Source organism: Lineus longissimus, chromosome 12, assembly GCF_910592395.1.
Source record: "Lineus longissimus chromosome 12, tnLinLong1.2, whole genome shotgun sequence".
Classification (NCBI taxonomy): domain Eukaryota; kingdom Metazoa; phylum Nemertea; class Pilidiophora; order Heteronemertea; family Lineidae; genus Lineus; species Lineus longissimus.
In genome coordinates this window covers 16,121,505-16,137,175 of record NC_088319.1, presented here as the reverse complement: position 1 = coordinate 16,137,175, position 15,671 = coordinate 16,121,505, and the positions used below count along the sequence as shown (strand labels likewise).

Here is a 15,671-nt window from a genome sequence, read left to right as displayed (position 1 = left end):
TCTCCAAGTCAGACGAGTAGATTGTGGCTATTGTCACAACCAGAGGACAGACGACATCAGGACTCTTCATCTCCACTTGTCTTTCGTAGGAGACCAAGATATGGCTTATATCAGTTCTACCAGGATACTGTCGCAACCTGGGGACGGTCTCTACCGTCAGTCACAACCTTGAGGGGCGCAACAAATGCCTATCGATCCCTCTGTCTCCCTCCTGTAAAATGGCGACGACGACATGCGTCGTGGGTCAGAATCAGAAACAATGACTTCGGCAGTACCTGACTTTACAACCAGCTCGGAAGGTTAAGAATCTTTCTCCTCTTGCATGTTAATAAAGCCTCACTAAGTTGTTTTAAAACACGTATCCATATGTATTTCGTCGCTAGAATACTATTTCAGATAAACCGCCACGAAGCAGTGCATGCCATCTCTAGTTGCCAAGCAACACTACTAGCTCACTCAGTTTAATGCGAGATGAGCATGTGTCCTTGTGCGACCTTCACCTGTTATATTGCTCCCATCGCTTGGTGGGCCTGGTTAATAGATCATTCATGATTGAGAGTGCAGTTAGTTGAGGAGGTTACTTGTTTTCCCTGTGTTTTGTTCATCATGAGGCGTGGCAGATGCTGTGAATGTTATTAAAGACCGGGTTAAGGACACCTGCATTGGTTCCCTAGACGCTGTGATGCCGTGCTTTAAGCTGAAGGAAGGGGAAGGTTAGTAATGATTTTAATGTTACTGGCTGTTGAAACATTTATAGAGCGTGCTATACCGGGATATGAAGCATATACTATTGATATGTAATCGCAGTGTACTGTATGTGTTGCCAAACAATAGGCCGGTGTAACAGTAACAAATGCCCCCTGGAAAAAGTGTCCGGTCCTATTGTATACTGCAATATGTTTCTATAGAGACCCTGACCGTCAATAGCTCGGAGATTGAAGCGCATAATAGAATCCTTTGTTTTCCCGGGCATTCTATCCAAGGACATTTTAAACTTCTTCACCGGCTCCTCAGTCAAGGACGCCCACGGGTGTTCAATAGAGATGTTCAGTGCAGATCGCTCTAACGTGAACGCTGTCGCTAATGCCTCTGTATACTAAGCCTGAGCCAATAAAGGCATTCCAAAGGTTGGGTCAGGTAACTGGGTAGATTCCATGTGATCTGGGTTACTAGGTTTATGATATAGGTTACTAGGGTCCGGAGAAGCAGACCTTCCAGTAGCGTGTCAAGGTTGTCACAACCCGAAAATGGAGGAAATGATATTGTGAGTGCATTCGAATCGGATGTCGGTATTCATGGGGCGGATGAGGTCGACCAATCAACTCCCCCTGGTACCGAGACGTGTAGGTTCCTTAGGCGATTGTATATAACTAAATCGAATGTCTAAAGATTGAAGATGCAACCTGTATAAATTCCTTTGTTTCACAATTTTAGTTCCAAAATGGAGTTCTTGCCGCTACACCATGGCCTATGTAGGCATATTCGGGTTCCTCTTCGTCTATGCCCTGAGGTTCAACTTGAGTGTGGCGATCGTCTGTATGGTGATGCCCATCACCACTAACGACACAACCATAGCAACAACACCATCACCGACAGGGGGCCCCACGACAGTTTTTCCGGGGGTAGGGTTGACGGTGCTTCCTACTGGATCTGTTGCGCCGGTTATAGTGTTAGATGAGGACCAGTGCGGGGCTTTGGCGACATCGTCTGGTAATGTTTCAGAGGGACGAAATGTGAGTTGGTCCTTTAACAAATCGCTGTTCTTTACCATAATGGCAACCGAAATTGATTTTTCCTCAAATTTCTACGAATACAGTGTACATAAATGTGCAAGCTTGAAACTGCCAACGTCCAATCAGTTAAAGGTGTTAACTTCCGTCATCTGAGTCGGTGGGCCAGTCTGTCTAGCGGCAATGCCATTCCTATAAATTAACTCTGTGTCTTTGATCACGTCGCGGCAGGTCACGCGCCGCCAATGGTCCTTGTCTGTTCAAGTGTGAACAATCCAACATCTCAGTCCCTGTCTTCCAGAAACCAGAATTCTACTGGGACCGGCCACTCCAGGGCTACATCCTGGGATCCTTCTTCTATGGATACATCATCACCCAGGTCCCTGGCGGGTGGCTCTCAGGGTACTTCGGAGGAAAGAGGGTGTTTGGCGCGGGGATGTTGCTGACTGCTTTATCGACTATACTGCTGCCAGTCTGCGCTAGAGCCCACGTTGGGCTGGTCATCTTCATGAGGGTTCTCTCAGGTTTAGGCACGGTAAGATGATGAATATTATCATAAATTGCAAGGTATAATCGAGAACGTGCATTCTCCGGTTCCGCTCCCGTGGCAATGCGCTCTCCTGCTTTCGGTCTCCTTGCCACATTAAGCTATCCGTGAACTAGAGCACAAGCTGCGTATTGTAAGCCTTCGTCATCAAGCAGTTCTTTGTCTTGGAGATGAGACAGATTACCGTTAGCATCTTCGAACCTTTGCTTTCCAGGGTGTCGTGTTCCCAGCAATGCACTCCCTTTGGGCAAAGTGGGCGCCACCTCTTGAGCGCACGAAACTAATCTCATTTACATATGCAGGTTGGTGATGACGATATATTTTTAAAGTGACTATCACTTGACCTTCTTGAAGTAATTATAGTTTGACAATAGTACGTGCGCTCTCTTAGTACGACAGCATGCTCCGTCATCAGTCTCAGTCCTACGCTCACTCATATAGGAGTTTTGGGCAACACTGGCAGATAGATCGGCTAATTTGAGATTATAGGCCAAGAGAATCTGTCTTCAGTCACTAATAATTCGTATCCTCTCTTTGGCGTTGTGCAGCGTCGAGTTTTCAAATGCTCACGGAGTCGCTAACTGAGATTTTCTCTCCTAGGAACAATGTTGGGCAACATCCTGGCCTTCTTCCTCTCTGGCGTTTTGTGCGCGTACGGCTTCGACAACGGCTGGCCATCTATTTTCTATCTCTTCGGGGGCGGTACCCTCATCTGGCTCGTATTCTGGACGTTCTTCGTGTTCGACTCGCCCAATGACCATCCACGGATCACGGCGGCTGAGAGGGAGTACATTAAAAGTCTAACTGGGAGCCATGTGCAAGAAAAGGTAACTAGCTGGCTCTTTAAGTTTTTGGCTCACTTTGAAAACTGTGATGGGCCATTATTGATTGTAAGGGAAAAGTTGAAGTGGAGTGTCGAGAGATGGCAGAGGACGAACGGAAAGGTATAGAGTCAAAATGGGTAAAGAGTGTTCAGTCAAAAGTTGCGCGTAATGTAGGGTACTACTTATAATGTAATTCATCGTTGTTGTTTTTCTTCGTAGGACTTCCACGTACCCTGGGGCAAGATGGCGACCTCTCTTCCACTGTGGGCTATCATTCTGGCCCATCTTTGTAACAACTGGTGCAATTACACCATGATGACAAGTCTGCCTACCTACATGAAGGATGTGTTAAAGTTCGACATGAAACAGGTAAGTGGAATGAATACTATGCAACAAATGAAACCCATGGTATGGTAACCACCTCCCTTTCCATACGGGGTTGTCCAAGCGGGTTATGAACGAAGTATTTCTTTTTTCAGAATGGCTTGTTCTCTGCTCTTCCTTACCTCGGTATGTTCTGTGCTTCTATAATAGGCGGGCCGACAGTAGATTGGATAAGAAGTAAAGGCTTCACGACTACGGGCGTCAGGAAATGTGTTCAGTCGATAGGTAAGGCATCCTCGGGGGGGGGGGGGATTCAACCAGTCGCCATGCAGCACGGAAGCGCTCGCGGATCCGTTGGACCTCTCGTCTACGCGACCATCGTTCGCGCGTGCACTTTCCCCTGGGTATAGTGTCTGATTTCCGAATATGGTTTGTAGCCTAACTCGTGAAACCGAATAATTCTGATTCCAAACAACCTATCTGCTTGTTGGTAATGTCGAGGAAGAAGTAAGATTTTTTCTATATAGCAAAAAGCTGTGATTCTCATATACAACTACAATTGACCACTCTACTTCTCTATTTCAGCGTTCTTCGTTCCCGCCGTATTCATCATTGCCGCCAGTTTCTTGAATTGTACGCAGCGCTACTTAGCGGTGGCTTTCCTGGTGATCTCAGTTACCATGACGTCCATGAGTAGATGTGGGTACATTGTCAATCACGTCGACATAGCACCGAGGTAAAACAACATATTGACCCATCCTGATATTTCAGTTCCCCCTTCGAGTCCTTCCGCATGCCGGTACGCGAGAGCCAAGACTCCCAGCTGCGTTCGCAGGCAAAAGTCGTTGTAGTCAAAGGCATTTGAAATGGTTTGCCAAGTTCTTGTTACGAGGCCCAACATAGATGCAGATCAGCAACAGAAACGGAGTCTTTCCGAAGCCACCGTCGCTATGGTAAACCAGACTGGTAGACTCCCGTGATATACGGTCCTTTGATATTCGCCAAGCTAAGTTTCCACTAGAGTGGAAAACCATTGCGAACGCTGGAACAACTGCGCAACTTTCGCTGGCGTTGGGGCAATTTCCTTGTCGTGTCTTCTTATACTGTGATTTCTTTCCTTGGTAGATATGCTGGTATCCTGTTTGGTATTACCAACACATTCGCCACCCTACCAGGGATGTTGGCGCCTATCGCCATTGGACAGTTAACACAACACGTAAGTATAACCAAGGAAATGGGGCACGACTTGATTGTCGTGATCTTGATCCCAACAACCTCGGTTCAATATTCAATAACGTTGTGATGCTTTTGACCTTGGGCTAGTCACGTTACTCTGAATGCAATGTTTGGCCAAGACACGGATGTAGAGCTAGATCTACATTCGTGGCCAAGATACATACTGCCTTTGCCAAAAAAGTAAAAGTCCACATCAGAGTGCGAAGCATGGAGTCGCTTGTGATGGGACCGACGACTCCTTTGCGAGAGATGGAGTCACTTGTCCAGTCAGTTCAGTTATGTACGGGGGTATACGTAGGAGGAAAGAAGTTGGGGAGCATGTGATCTTATTACATCGTGAGGCACCACACACAAAATGTTCCTATTGGTTGTACCGGGGAATGTGGAAACAAATGGTAAAACGCCACGTCTCCACTGGTTCACAAGGGAACAGCCTATGAATACGCAGACTTATAGGGCGTTTCGTGACTTTCCGTTCCAGGGCACAAGGGCCGAATGGCAAATAGTCTTCTCGATCTGTGCTGGCTTCTTCGTCGTCGGCGGCTTAATCTATGTAATCTTCGGCAGTGGAGTGGAGCAGGACTGGGCCAAAGTTGCTACGGCAAAGGAGGAGAGGAGGAGGAGTTCCACCAAGGGGCCCGAGAGTAACGAAATGGCACCTCTGAAAACTAAGGAGGCAGAACCTGTGCAGGTTTAGGACGTTTACTAAAAGACTATAGACTATTTTCTTTGCCCTTAACGTTTTGGGCTCTGGAGTACAAACTACTGGTCGGGATACGTTGAAGTTTACCGGTAGTAGGCCTACTATGTACACACATGGTGATATTTTCAGTTCTAATGTTTTTGTGCCAAGTGTTACTTGTACGTGTACATACTATATGATGTAATAGCAAGAATATATATTCTTGATAGCTTTGTTATGGACTATATGCGTTGTGTAATTGAGTGAATTCGAAGTGCCATAAACTATATTCAAAATAAATTTTAGATGTCATATATGTAAAACAACTGTGAATATTCGAATGTGCCGTAATAGACTATTTTTAGTAGTAAGGGTCATCCATTTAGGTACGGAACAAAGGGGCATAAAAACAGATGGAAGGGATTAAAATGATTTGAGAATTTATATTCGCCGTAACATTTCACCAAGTATGTTGATGAGACATTTACCATAACATCATTAAATTACACTTGTACAAAAGCAAGTTTCGCTGTATTTAATTATGCAACTTGACCACATCGACAGTTACGGTGCCATTGACTACATACACCAGTATCGACTGGCGATCCTTTTGCGGTCACACGCATGCGGTGTGGTCTGGGCTATAGCGTACGTACATGTACGTTTGCGTACAGGGGGATGTAGGCTAGTATGTAAAATTGTGCGTAGGCCTACGTACTATAAATGAATGGCCCACGCTAATTTATAATGCACGAGGTGTATACCAGTATTGCTTCCAGAATTGTGCAATATTATCAGAAATGTGTTCATAAACTGTATGCTGAAGTGGTTCATAGAGAGGAAGTTGTGAAAACAATTTATAGGCGTATATATCATACGTGATGTTAGAAGATATCTGATTGGTTTATTTCATTCAGCTTCTCTGCATCGGTCCAATCGGGATGATTGTAACATGAAGAGGATCTCATGACCGCCGGTTAAGGTAGAAATTAACAAAGACGAATCGACACGTGAAAATTGTTTTAATCGATGGCTTTTTAATTACAAAATAGAGATAATTTACAACAACCTTATGCTGAAAGTATTACATTAGAACACAAAACGCGTTACCCAAAGTAAGAGTCTGCTTACTTGTAGGCTGATACGACTTGTATGAAATATTACATTTGCTATAGCAAAATCTAGTTCGTTCTGTGTATTTCCGAACTGATACCAATGGTCATGATAATACAGTTACGTAAATTACCTGCTTCTGGCCTGGTACTGCCCATCCTGTACTTACAGAATTTACGCTCCGTCCTAAAAGTGCATGAGACGGACCTTTGTCGGAAGGCAAGCGATGTTCTGGATATGTCACACAAACGTCCTCAAATGTCACGTGCTTTAGCTAATGGTAGATAGAAATTTAATGACTGGTCATGCTGTTGGCGATCGAATCATCTTGCGTCACATAAAAGTCTTGAAGTGAAGCATGTGCGCAAGCCAGGTACAGTAGGCTATGCATCGACACGTACACAGACGACAGAACAGCCTGATACCTGGTCCCCTCAATTCCAGCATCTCTAATGCGTCAGGTTCGCTTTCAAAAGTTCGAAGCGGAGTGTATGATCTTTATTCCTCGCATATTTACATTTTCTATGATAATTTTGTCAAACCTGAATTACAAATCAGCCTCTTGCAATATCCCACCTGTGACCGTCTATTCCTCTGACAACCAATTCATTTGCATAATCAATTGCTATAGTAATTATTCGTTGTCTGTCCGCCCAGCAATGGCGGTGTCATACTGGTGGTGTGTCCGTTATGCTGCTGCGCCGTCAAGTCTGCCTTGTCATTCTGAGATCCAGTGGGAGAGTTCTTGTGCCGTTGTACGTAAGTAGAGTAGGTACTCATTTTCATTGAATGTGAAAAGTTCAAATTGCCACCGGTACGCTGCAGTTGATATCTTTGCCACTTCTTCAAGATTTCTGCCTTCACTTCGCCGTTCATGAAGCAGAAGAGCGTAGCTACGAATAAACCCTGAAAAGTTGGTCCCGTAGAATCAGATTTGTACTTGCAAGGAATTTAGTTGCAAACTTAATGAGCTCGACCTGTGTGTGTGAAGGACAAACCGGCAACCAAACCAGGGTTCGAACAGACGGTGACCTAGACGCTGATTATTCCATACTTTTATCTTTAACCCTATAAAGTGCCATCTGGCGACAGGTAGAGGAACTCCTACAGTCAGTTCCAGTTCGAGTTCAAGTGGTTCCTTCATAAGTGCTATTCATTTATGGTAACTATCCTACCTGAAATGAGTTGAAGAACAGCTCGAAGTAGAGCTTGGTCACCTCGGCCCGCTCGTCGAACTTCTCCGGCAAACCGATGAAGATGATGTAATGGACACCGAAGAGGGGGATCAGCACCAGTGTAGATTTGGCCAGTTTCCTGGGGAGAAAAGATACAATATGATTCAGTTACACGTGCATGTTCGGTTATATTGTTAGAGAGGTTCCAAACATCACGTATGGCCTGCATATAGCCTCTGACGAATCCATCTACGAGCAGTTGGATGTGGTCTTCCTCGCCTGTCGCAGCGTGCAAATCGCTCGTTCGCCGGGGCTTAAGTCTTAGCTGTCAAGAATGTTTTCGCGCAGCAGCATCATATTCATTTCAGTGTTCACTATTAAACAACAGGAAATGTTTTGTGCCATTAAATGTTTTGCAGATTGAGGTTTCAAAATGAGTTTTAAGATGCCCTATAGCTGGCACTGAAATGTAGAGACAATCTGACAACGTTACATCCAGCTACATCCAACCAAGATGTCCGCCCGGCGGCCATATTGAACGCACCCCATTATTGTCATCAGAGTCAACATCTTGGGCAAGTGGCGCATGCGCTTTTTCTATGGATATCTGCACGGACGAGGGACCATCTCCAAGGTTTACCGCGATTACTGATATGAACGCTGATCACCTAACGCTGAGGTACAAGGACAGGCGTAAGTCCAACGGACGTTAAATCGTCTGTTGGCTTCAAAAGCATCCAATGGATGCAGTCTGAAATCACTGTGTACTTGAGTTTGTAAAGTTCGGGTTCAGGGGTTTTCAAGATAAAAATGATATTGATAATAATGATGATAATAATACTAATAATACTATATATATGTACATGAATGAATAAAAGAGGGTAAATGAAGAGAAAAAATGTTGTGGATACACGGGGAGTCGAACCCGTGACCACCAGGTTGGAAGTCCAGCATTTGAACCGTTGAACCGCAGAGGTTTTCATGTTAGAGTTGAGATTTTCTTTGCCTGTTATAGCCAGGCTATGGCGATATGAACCTTGTGTGAAATAGAGCGAATTTTTATTTCACACATGCTTCAGATCATCATGATCCGTACGGATATCCGTAGAAAATACCCATGTGCCACTTTTCCTAGATAATGACATATTTAATTTATTGTTATGCATTCTCGTACTGGTTAATCAAGAACCTTTGAATATGTTAGATTATAAACTATGAAACATCGAGGAACAACTACCAAATTTTAAGAGACTGAGATGAACATACGCAGGCCATACCAATTTAATTCAAGGATCTAATCTAAAGACTAAAGCTGCTAACAATGCATTAGCGTCAAGCACATCAAGGATATGTTTCGCACTTTTGGAGCTCCTAAGTTAATATGAATCAACCTTAAATGTTTTTTAGAGATTATATTTGAAATAAATAAACGCCTTGAGATGGCTGTCACAGACTTACAATTTTAGCCCCAATTTGAATATCACGATTTTATTGATCCGAAGTGTACAGAAATCAATACAAGTTTTGGAGAAACGAGAAAAAAATTGATTTGGCCTTGAAAGAAAATGATGCATTTGCAATTTTGACTGCCGAGTAGACTGACTTACATGCCATTCGGTCTGGTATGGTTAAAGAAAAGAGAAAGTCAAATTGCGAGGAGGACGATAAAACACACTAAAGTAATGCATGCATTAACATTACATTGTAATGAGAGAACGCGATTTGATAGAAAAGAGTAGTTCATTGGGATCCGAAGACCCCATGTGCAGTTGATACCACGGTGTCCGATGGAAGACAAAATTATTTCATTCGTATGTGATATTGCTCAGCAGAGTCATTTTGCCGAATGGAAGGGGTGACGGGTGATTACACACGACGCTGTTACCGCTGATGCCTGCCTGAACAATTATATTTTTCCAAGGTGGTTCGTTGGTTTCTATGCCATAACTATTCAGTAACTAACTTAAACATATTCATTACTTTGGTAGAACCAAATCTGATCACCTCGAGATCTTTGTAAACTACATATATCACATCACAACAAGATGCATATAATACTTGCAAGCAGATAATATACAACATCAATTACTTATCTGAAATTTACATTGTCCAAAACGGGGCAGAGAAGAGAGTTTTAAAAAGGATATATAAAGTTTGCAAATACAAACATGGGCAATAAATGTACATTGGCATTCCATTACCTTTGAGCTATTACATGACAGTACGAAAATGTGGAAAATGTCATGACGTCATTCAAACGGTGCGCGTTATGATTGTACGCGGATGATCAATGCAATATGCAAGATGGCTCCACCTATAGCAGTGACGTTAACCAGTACAGCGCATGCGCAGTTCTAAGTGTATATACATGAAAAGCTGTAAAATGACACATACCTGTACCTGAACTTTCTCGCCTCCTGGTTGTTAGCAGCAACTAATTTTGTAAACAGAATACGGACGATGCGAATGAAGAAGACGAAGTTGATCTGAAAAAAGAAATATCAGTCTAGCAGAAACACTTTTCTAACATGGCGATACCAGGCATAAAAGTGCTTTTGCTCAAGGCTCTATCATTGTTATTGGCATGTCAGAACATAACGGTCCTGGTCACGTTTTCTTCTTAAGTTTGGCGAAGCCTGGATCATGACTTTTACGACGGCTGATTGGCTATGGGTCATCATGTGATGGACATAACTAGAAACAAAAACAACATGCGAAATGTTTGGAAAATGACAGTGCACCGGTGCTCTCCCTGGAGTCAGCTTTGAATTATATTTACTCGTCATATTTTGCACGTAAGTCTGGTCAATGCTCAGCCTCCGAAGGTTAGACTCACCGAGAGTCAGAAGGAATACAAACCAAGCTAGGATTGTTCATGATAGTTGAACAGATGGCAGTTGATGTACCTACCACAATTGTTAAAACGATTGGTCCTTTCAGAATCCAGAAGTAGCCGACATTATGGTGGACATTCCAGCAGCTATAAGAAAAGAAAGAACAGATGGATGTTTGCATCATTATATCGAGGAAATTCTAATTTCAGGCCGGAATCTTTTCGATCAAGGCCAGCATAGGCTGGTGATGGACGAGTGGCACTCAGCTTAGACTCCCGGGGCAGTTAATAGTCATCCCACACCTCTTCCTGTTGGGGGAAGGACGAGGTCGATCCAGTATACGTCCGGAGTGTATTCTCAACTCGGCTTTATGATAACTCTCCAAAAAAAGGCGAATTACATTTATCTCAACTTTGCCATTTACTTAGGCTTAGATTACACGCAACCGACATCTCACAGGACGGTATCTGATTAGAATTTGATGGGCATCAACCTATTGCATTCCCAGTGCAATCCTTATGGAACGGCATACTTCTTTTTAAAACTTACAATTTATCTTCTAGTTCTGCTCTCACGATGACCCAAGGTAATATGGATAAAAGAGGAAGAGCTGAAAATGAATACGAACAAGCTATTACAGAATACGCTGGTATGCAGAATACTTTATCTCAATGAAAAACGAGAAAGTCCCCATCGTTGTATGCCGTACTTATTCCACAAAGGATACGATTGACTAAATGCTGCCTTTTGGCAATGAAATTAGCAGAAGAATGTAGATTTTTCATATTTTTCAGTCGAGTCTCATTGTGAATACACCTAGAGACGATAACAATAACTATACTTACCCCAGCCTGCCAAGACGAACCACAATATGCTGCTATTTTCGGTGTAGACAACAACATAGAGAAGCGTGTGGAGATAGCATCCTTCCACCAGGATCCACGCATAGTTCACAATCAGAGAGTAGTTGAACACAGTGAAAAAGAGTTTGCATTCCCAGTGCTAGAAGGGAAATAAATGCCATTGTAGGATTAAAGCTTTAACAGTTTATGATATTGACAATAAACTGGGACCCAACAGGCATACTTACTACAGTCCTCATAAAGTAAATTTTATCAACCTCACTCGCTATACCAGATTGTGCCACTCATGTTGGAGAGCATGAATAATACCAGGGTGACTGAGTGATTTCACCCATGGGAAAGGTAACGTGACCATGGCAAGAGTCAAGGTCAAGGAAAGGGTATGTGACCTTGACAGGTGTCAAGGTTGTCATACTTACCGATCTGTCCGATAGGAACAGGAGATTCCCTGTGGCTGTGTAAGTGACGTCAGAGGGGAATCCCAGACCCTCCACCAGTAGGTTGTCTTTCATGAGTGACATGGATGAACGGAAGATAAAGGAGAAGAACAGGTGGACGTGGATAGTGTTACGGGCACAGTGGAGCCGCCTAGTGTCGAAAAAGTATTTATGATAATAAATGGATCGATTGAGTTGATGGTAAAGAATTTAGTTTCGTGTCTGCAATTTTGCTGCTAAATTAGTGACACTTCATGAAACTGCGTGCACTAGCTGGGCTTCTCATAAACGGCGGTGAATCAACTAGCTTTGCACTGTGGTGATGTTTCGTAACATCGGAAGGTTAACTGTTGCTATGACTGCACATAGATATGTGTATATCTGCAGGCCATAAGTATACGTGTTGAGTTTCTCATGAATTATGTCCTTCAGAAATCACTGTCACGTTCATTGTTACGAAACCTGACTGCAAAATTATAATCGTCATGACTATTTCTATACTTTATATTTTTTTCAAAGCTTCGACTTACCTGAATGCCAACATAATAATGACAGCCGTTATAAGTGATATGAGGGAGATACCATACCCCACGTCCGTCATTAGCCGGATGTTGGCCATATGATACTGAAATGGATAACATATTGGATTATCTTGCAGAGAGGCGAGGAAGTTGTTTCTTGGCTCTTGCCTCTTGTGCGTTAAAGGGCCAGTCTTCCGATGTTTCTGTATAATCCCGAAAAGCTGTCTAGTCCTTTAATACAAGCGCTTGCGGATGGGTGATCATCAAACGCTAAGCATCTCTTTCTTTTCATCTGCGTGCAAAACCACAGTCAATTATCAATTATGTCTAATGAGATATTTGTTCTCGTAAAACACTGGCTTTGTTAGTTATTACGCACGACCGCTTAATAAATGAAGGTAATGTGTGTGTTATGCAATGTGAATGTAAAATCTTGTAAATCACGGCTTGGACTCCAATTACTTGCTGCAAACGGCTGGTCATTAATAACATTTAATTACTTAAAACGCATTTTTTTCCTATAAGAATCTGGTTAAACAAATTGATGATGGCATTTCATTAATTCGTGCGACCAAATCATAATTTAATTTTTAGTATTGGGCCGTGTTGGGCGGTGGTAAGTCATCGTAAATAAGATTAAATGTGTGGTCTGTTCCGGTTTCTGCTCGAAGCAATATTTTATGGCATAATCGACCGTCATTTTTATGTGATGCAAGGCAAAAGTTCCATTGCTACGTTTGCGTTAATTGTCCGGATGCGCAAACAAGATTATGGTTTTATTATCATATTGATGTCAGGAAGTGGCAAGGAAGAAAAGGGAAGACATTATTTTCTCTGACATTAAAGAGACAATATCACCGACGCATTTCCATGAGGTTAAAGGGCCCTGACCTATCAATTAAACGCGAAACTCGGCCTTTTTCAACGGTCTAGTATCTGATATATTACAAAGCAATATATCACAGATGTCGGAGTCAGGGTTAGCCTTTCGTAAAAAGGACGAATCTCGCATAAGCGTACTGCCAACTCCAATCTATCTTGACCCTCAATGTATTGACATTGCTCAGCTTCCAGACAAGGGCGGCGGCTACGGAGGCAATACCGCTGGACGTTCAGTACGACCCCAACCGAAAATCAGCGCAAGCTGTTGTTATAACCAAGCAACTCTGCATTGCTTACTTTCATAAAATCTGATATATTCGTCTCCTTATTGTTGTTGACGTCTGCGTAACATTCTGTAAAATTGGTCCAAGTCTTGTTGAAACTGGGATGTTCGTACCACTTTCCGTCTGGCATGCATATTCGTGTGGCTTTGGCTTGGAAAAGAAAAATACTGTTAAAAAGGGCTAGGGGGTTGTTGCCCAATGACCTACAGGCGCTAAGCTTCTCTTGTGCTCACCACGTTTGGTTCAGATCACCATAGCCTGGCTATGAGACGCGGAGAAAATCTCCCACTAGCATACAAGCCTTGGTGGTTCAACGGTAAGAATGCTGGACTTTAGATCAGGTGGTCACGGGTTCGACTCCCGTGAAAATATTTTTCTCTTTTTTTCTCTTTATAATTTTCTCGTCATTTATTGGACGATGTACGAAGTTGATGAAACAGCCATATTGTCCAGATCGCTACACTTTCAGTGTTATCAACCTCTTCGATTCGTTTTCTTACCCCCGGGGTCAAATTTATTGACATAGTCTGGACAGCTCTTGCTCGCTGTAGTGCCTGCTGGCGTGTAGCCCCAGCAGACTAATCCATCCCACGTCAGGTCACAGTAGACATCTGAAATAAGAAACAGAATAAGATGGAACCATCAAATGTCAGTGAAGTTGGTCATGGCTTCTGACATACATGACGAAAATGAACAACATATTTTCGTTCTATTCGTGCTGATATTTTTGTATATACATGTATATCCGTCATTTGTCTCGGCAGCTCATTGTCAAGGGGCACAGCGATGCACAATACCTCCACTTGACATCTTGGCAGTAGCGTGGTTAGGGGCAATTAGGTGATGTGGAAATTAGTTGTATTGCTCAGGAGAAACGTTGAAGCATAGGACAGTCAGAGGTTTGCAATCGAACTTGCCAACTTACCGCCGTCCGCAGGCGACTCCTCAGACCTGATCCTTTGGACACAAAGGGCAAGTTCCTCACTGATTCGACGGTCCTGGGTCTCCTCCGATACGTACACGGTTTCCTAAAACGACGAAAGGGAAAAGACGGTCAAACAAAGCCTTTAGAATGACGTTTAGGTGGCTAATTGCTTCAAATATCGCCATCAGCCTGTGAGAGTTGTTGCCAAATATCACGTTCAGCGCCGCTTTCAAATAAGTTATGCAAACAAAACTTATTTCTCCAACAGACAGCTAGATTCAATCTTCTAACCTTGAAATGTGGCAAATAAAATTGAGCTCCCACTTGATCACATATGATATCGAACACCATAATTCAAACACCAGCTACTCTAGCGTTAAAGAAATACTGAGAAGTCCCTTATAATTGGTTATTGAAGATTTCAAGTAAATTGGATATCGTTGCTGACAAACGTGATTCCCTTCATCTTGTCAAAGTAAACTCCAACATTGAAACTTATCCGACGCTTCTTTGTTCTAACTGGCTTCTGTTTCTTCTTCAGTATAGTAGAAACTGGCCTTCTGATGCTGAGATTATGTATTAGTGGCCGGTGGAGTTTTATCTCCGCCTTCGTCGGAATCTTACCGCCGACATTGGGATACCGAGCATCTTTACCGTAATCCTGTTATCGATGAATGAAAACTCTTTTTCCGACCCACAAAACTCAATTTTTCATCAAAAGCCGTCGAATTGCTGGCCTCTTTGAGAGAATCTTTTGAGTGTAATGCTTTTATATTTCGAACGAAATTTCAACTTCACTTTGTCACAGCAACCAAATAATCTGGTTTTCCACTCAGTTGAAATTTGATTTCTTTAAATGGAATCAGGCACAGAAACATGGGAAACCATCTTGGCACGTCTGTTTATCGAACGAAGTAACCATATTTGGGTGCCCGTATGTAATGGTTTACCCTTTCTTGTTGACACTATACAGTCTAAATAATCACAGTAGTGACCCACTTTGTTCCATCTCCGACCTGACCGCATAACACCACCATCTGTTCCTCCACACCCAGGGACGAGATCACGGACATCACTCTCTCGCGTTTTCACATCAAACGCAGCTTGAATCAATCATATGGCTGAAGGGTAATCCATTTACAGGCCTCATTAGCCGGTTGCCAACTCACCGTTTGTATACAGAAATCGAGGACCAAGACCAGACAACGCTAATGTCAATAGCAACAAGTGGTGATGATGACCCTTTGGCGTCAACTTGGAAGGCTCGTGAAAGTTGTTTGTCATGCGGCTTTTA

General features: G+C 43.1%; 2 protein-coding genes across 6 annotated transcripts in view; one reads left to right on the top strand and one right to left on the bottom strand.

Moving 5' to 3' along the window:
• Nucleotides 1-478: 478 nt before the first annotated feature.
• Nucleotides 479-6,515, top strand: LOC135496652 (sialin-like). Its single transcript, XM_064786082.1, has 10 exons — nucleotides 479-713; nucleotides 1,435-1,733; nucleotides 2,032-2,265; nucleotides 2,492-2,579; nucleotides 2,878-3,104; nucleotides 3,321-3,470; nucleotides 3,581-3,710; nucleotides 4,011-4,161; nucleotides 4,551-4,641; nucleotides 5,143-6,515. The coding sequence occupies exons 1-10, from the start codon at nucleotides 683-685 to the stop codon at nucleotides 5,356-5,358; spliced, it is 1,617 nt and encodes a 538-aa protein (XP_064642152.1). The 5' UTR covers nucleotides 479-682; the 3' UTR covers nucleotides 5,359-6,515.
• The window catches only part of LOC135496654 (secretin receptor-like), a 51,409-nt gene continuing 42,086 nt past the window's right edge, over nucleotides 6,349-15,671 (bottom strand). For 2 of the 5 annotated variants that reach the window (XM_064786083.1, XM_064786088.1), the window contains exons 2-13: nucleotides 14,378-14,480; nucleotides 13,953-14,063; nucleotides 13,466-13,602; nucleotides 12,296-12,390; nucleotides 11,748-11,916; nucleotides 11,311-11,467; nucleotides 11,015-11,075; nucleotides 10,542-10,611; nucleotides 10,026-10,117; nucleotides 9,239-9,250; nucleotides 7,632-7,770; nucleotides 6,349-7,362 (exon numbers count right to left, since the gene is read on the bottom strand). In XM_064786083.1, coding sequence (XP_064642153.1) covers nucleotides 7,075-7,362; nucleotides 7,632-7,770; nucleotides 9,239-9,250; nucleotides 10,026-10,117; nucleotides 10,542-10,611; nucleotides 11,015-11,075; nucleotides 11,311-11,467; nucleotides 11,748-11,916; nucleotides 12,296-12,390; nucleotides 13,466-13,602; nucleotides 13,953-14,063; nucleotides 14,378-14,480 — 1,434 coding nt within the window. In that variant the 3' untranslated portion in view covers nucleotides 6,349-7,074. The remainder of the gene's footprint in view (nucleotides 7,363-7,631; nucleotides 7,771-9,238; nucleotides 9,251-10,025; nucleotides 10,118-10,541; nucleotides 10,612-11,014; nucleotides 11,076-11,310; nucleotides 11,468-11,747; nucleotides 11,917-12,295; nucleotides 12,391-13,465; nucleotides 13,603-13,952; nucleotides 14,064-14,377; nucleotides 14,481-15,671) is intronic. The other 3 variants (XM_064786084.1, XM_064786085.1, XM_064786086.1) reach the window with 3 other exon arrangements.

Bases quoted from the DNA above. Each gene is read 5' to 3' on its own strand.
- LOC135496652 (XM_064786082.1), top strand. From the start codon at position 683: ATGCCGTGCTTTAAGCTGAAGGAAGGGGAAG. The intron at 3,471-3,580 runs GTAAGTGGAATG...TTCTTTTTTCAG, and splicing joins TAAAGTTCGACATGAAACAG to AATGGCTTGTTCTCTGCTCT. The intron at 3,711-4,010 runs GTAAGGCATCCT...TCTCTATTTCAG, and splicing joins GAAATGTGTTCAGTCGATAG to CGTTCTTCGTTCCCGCCGTA.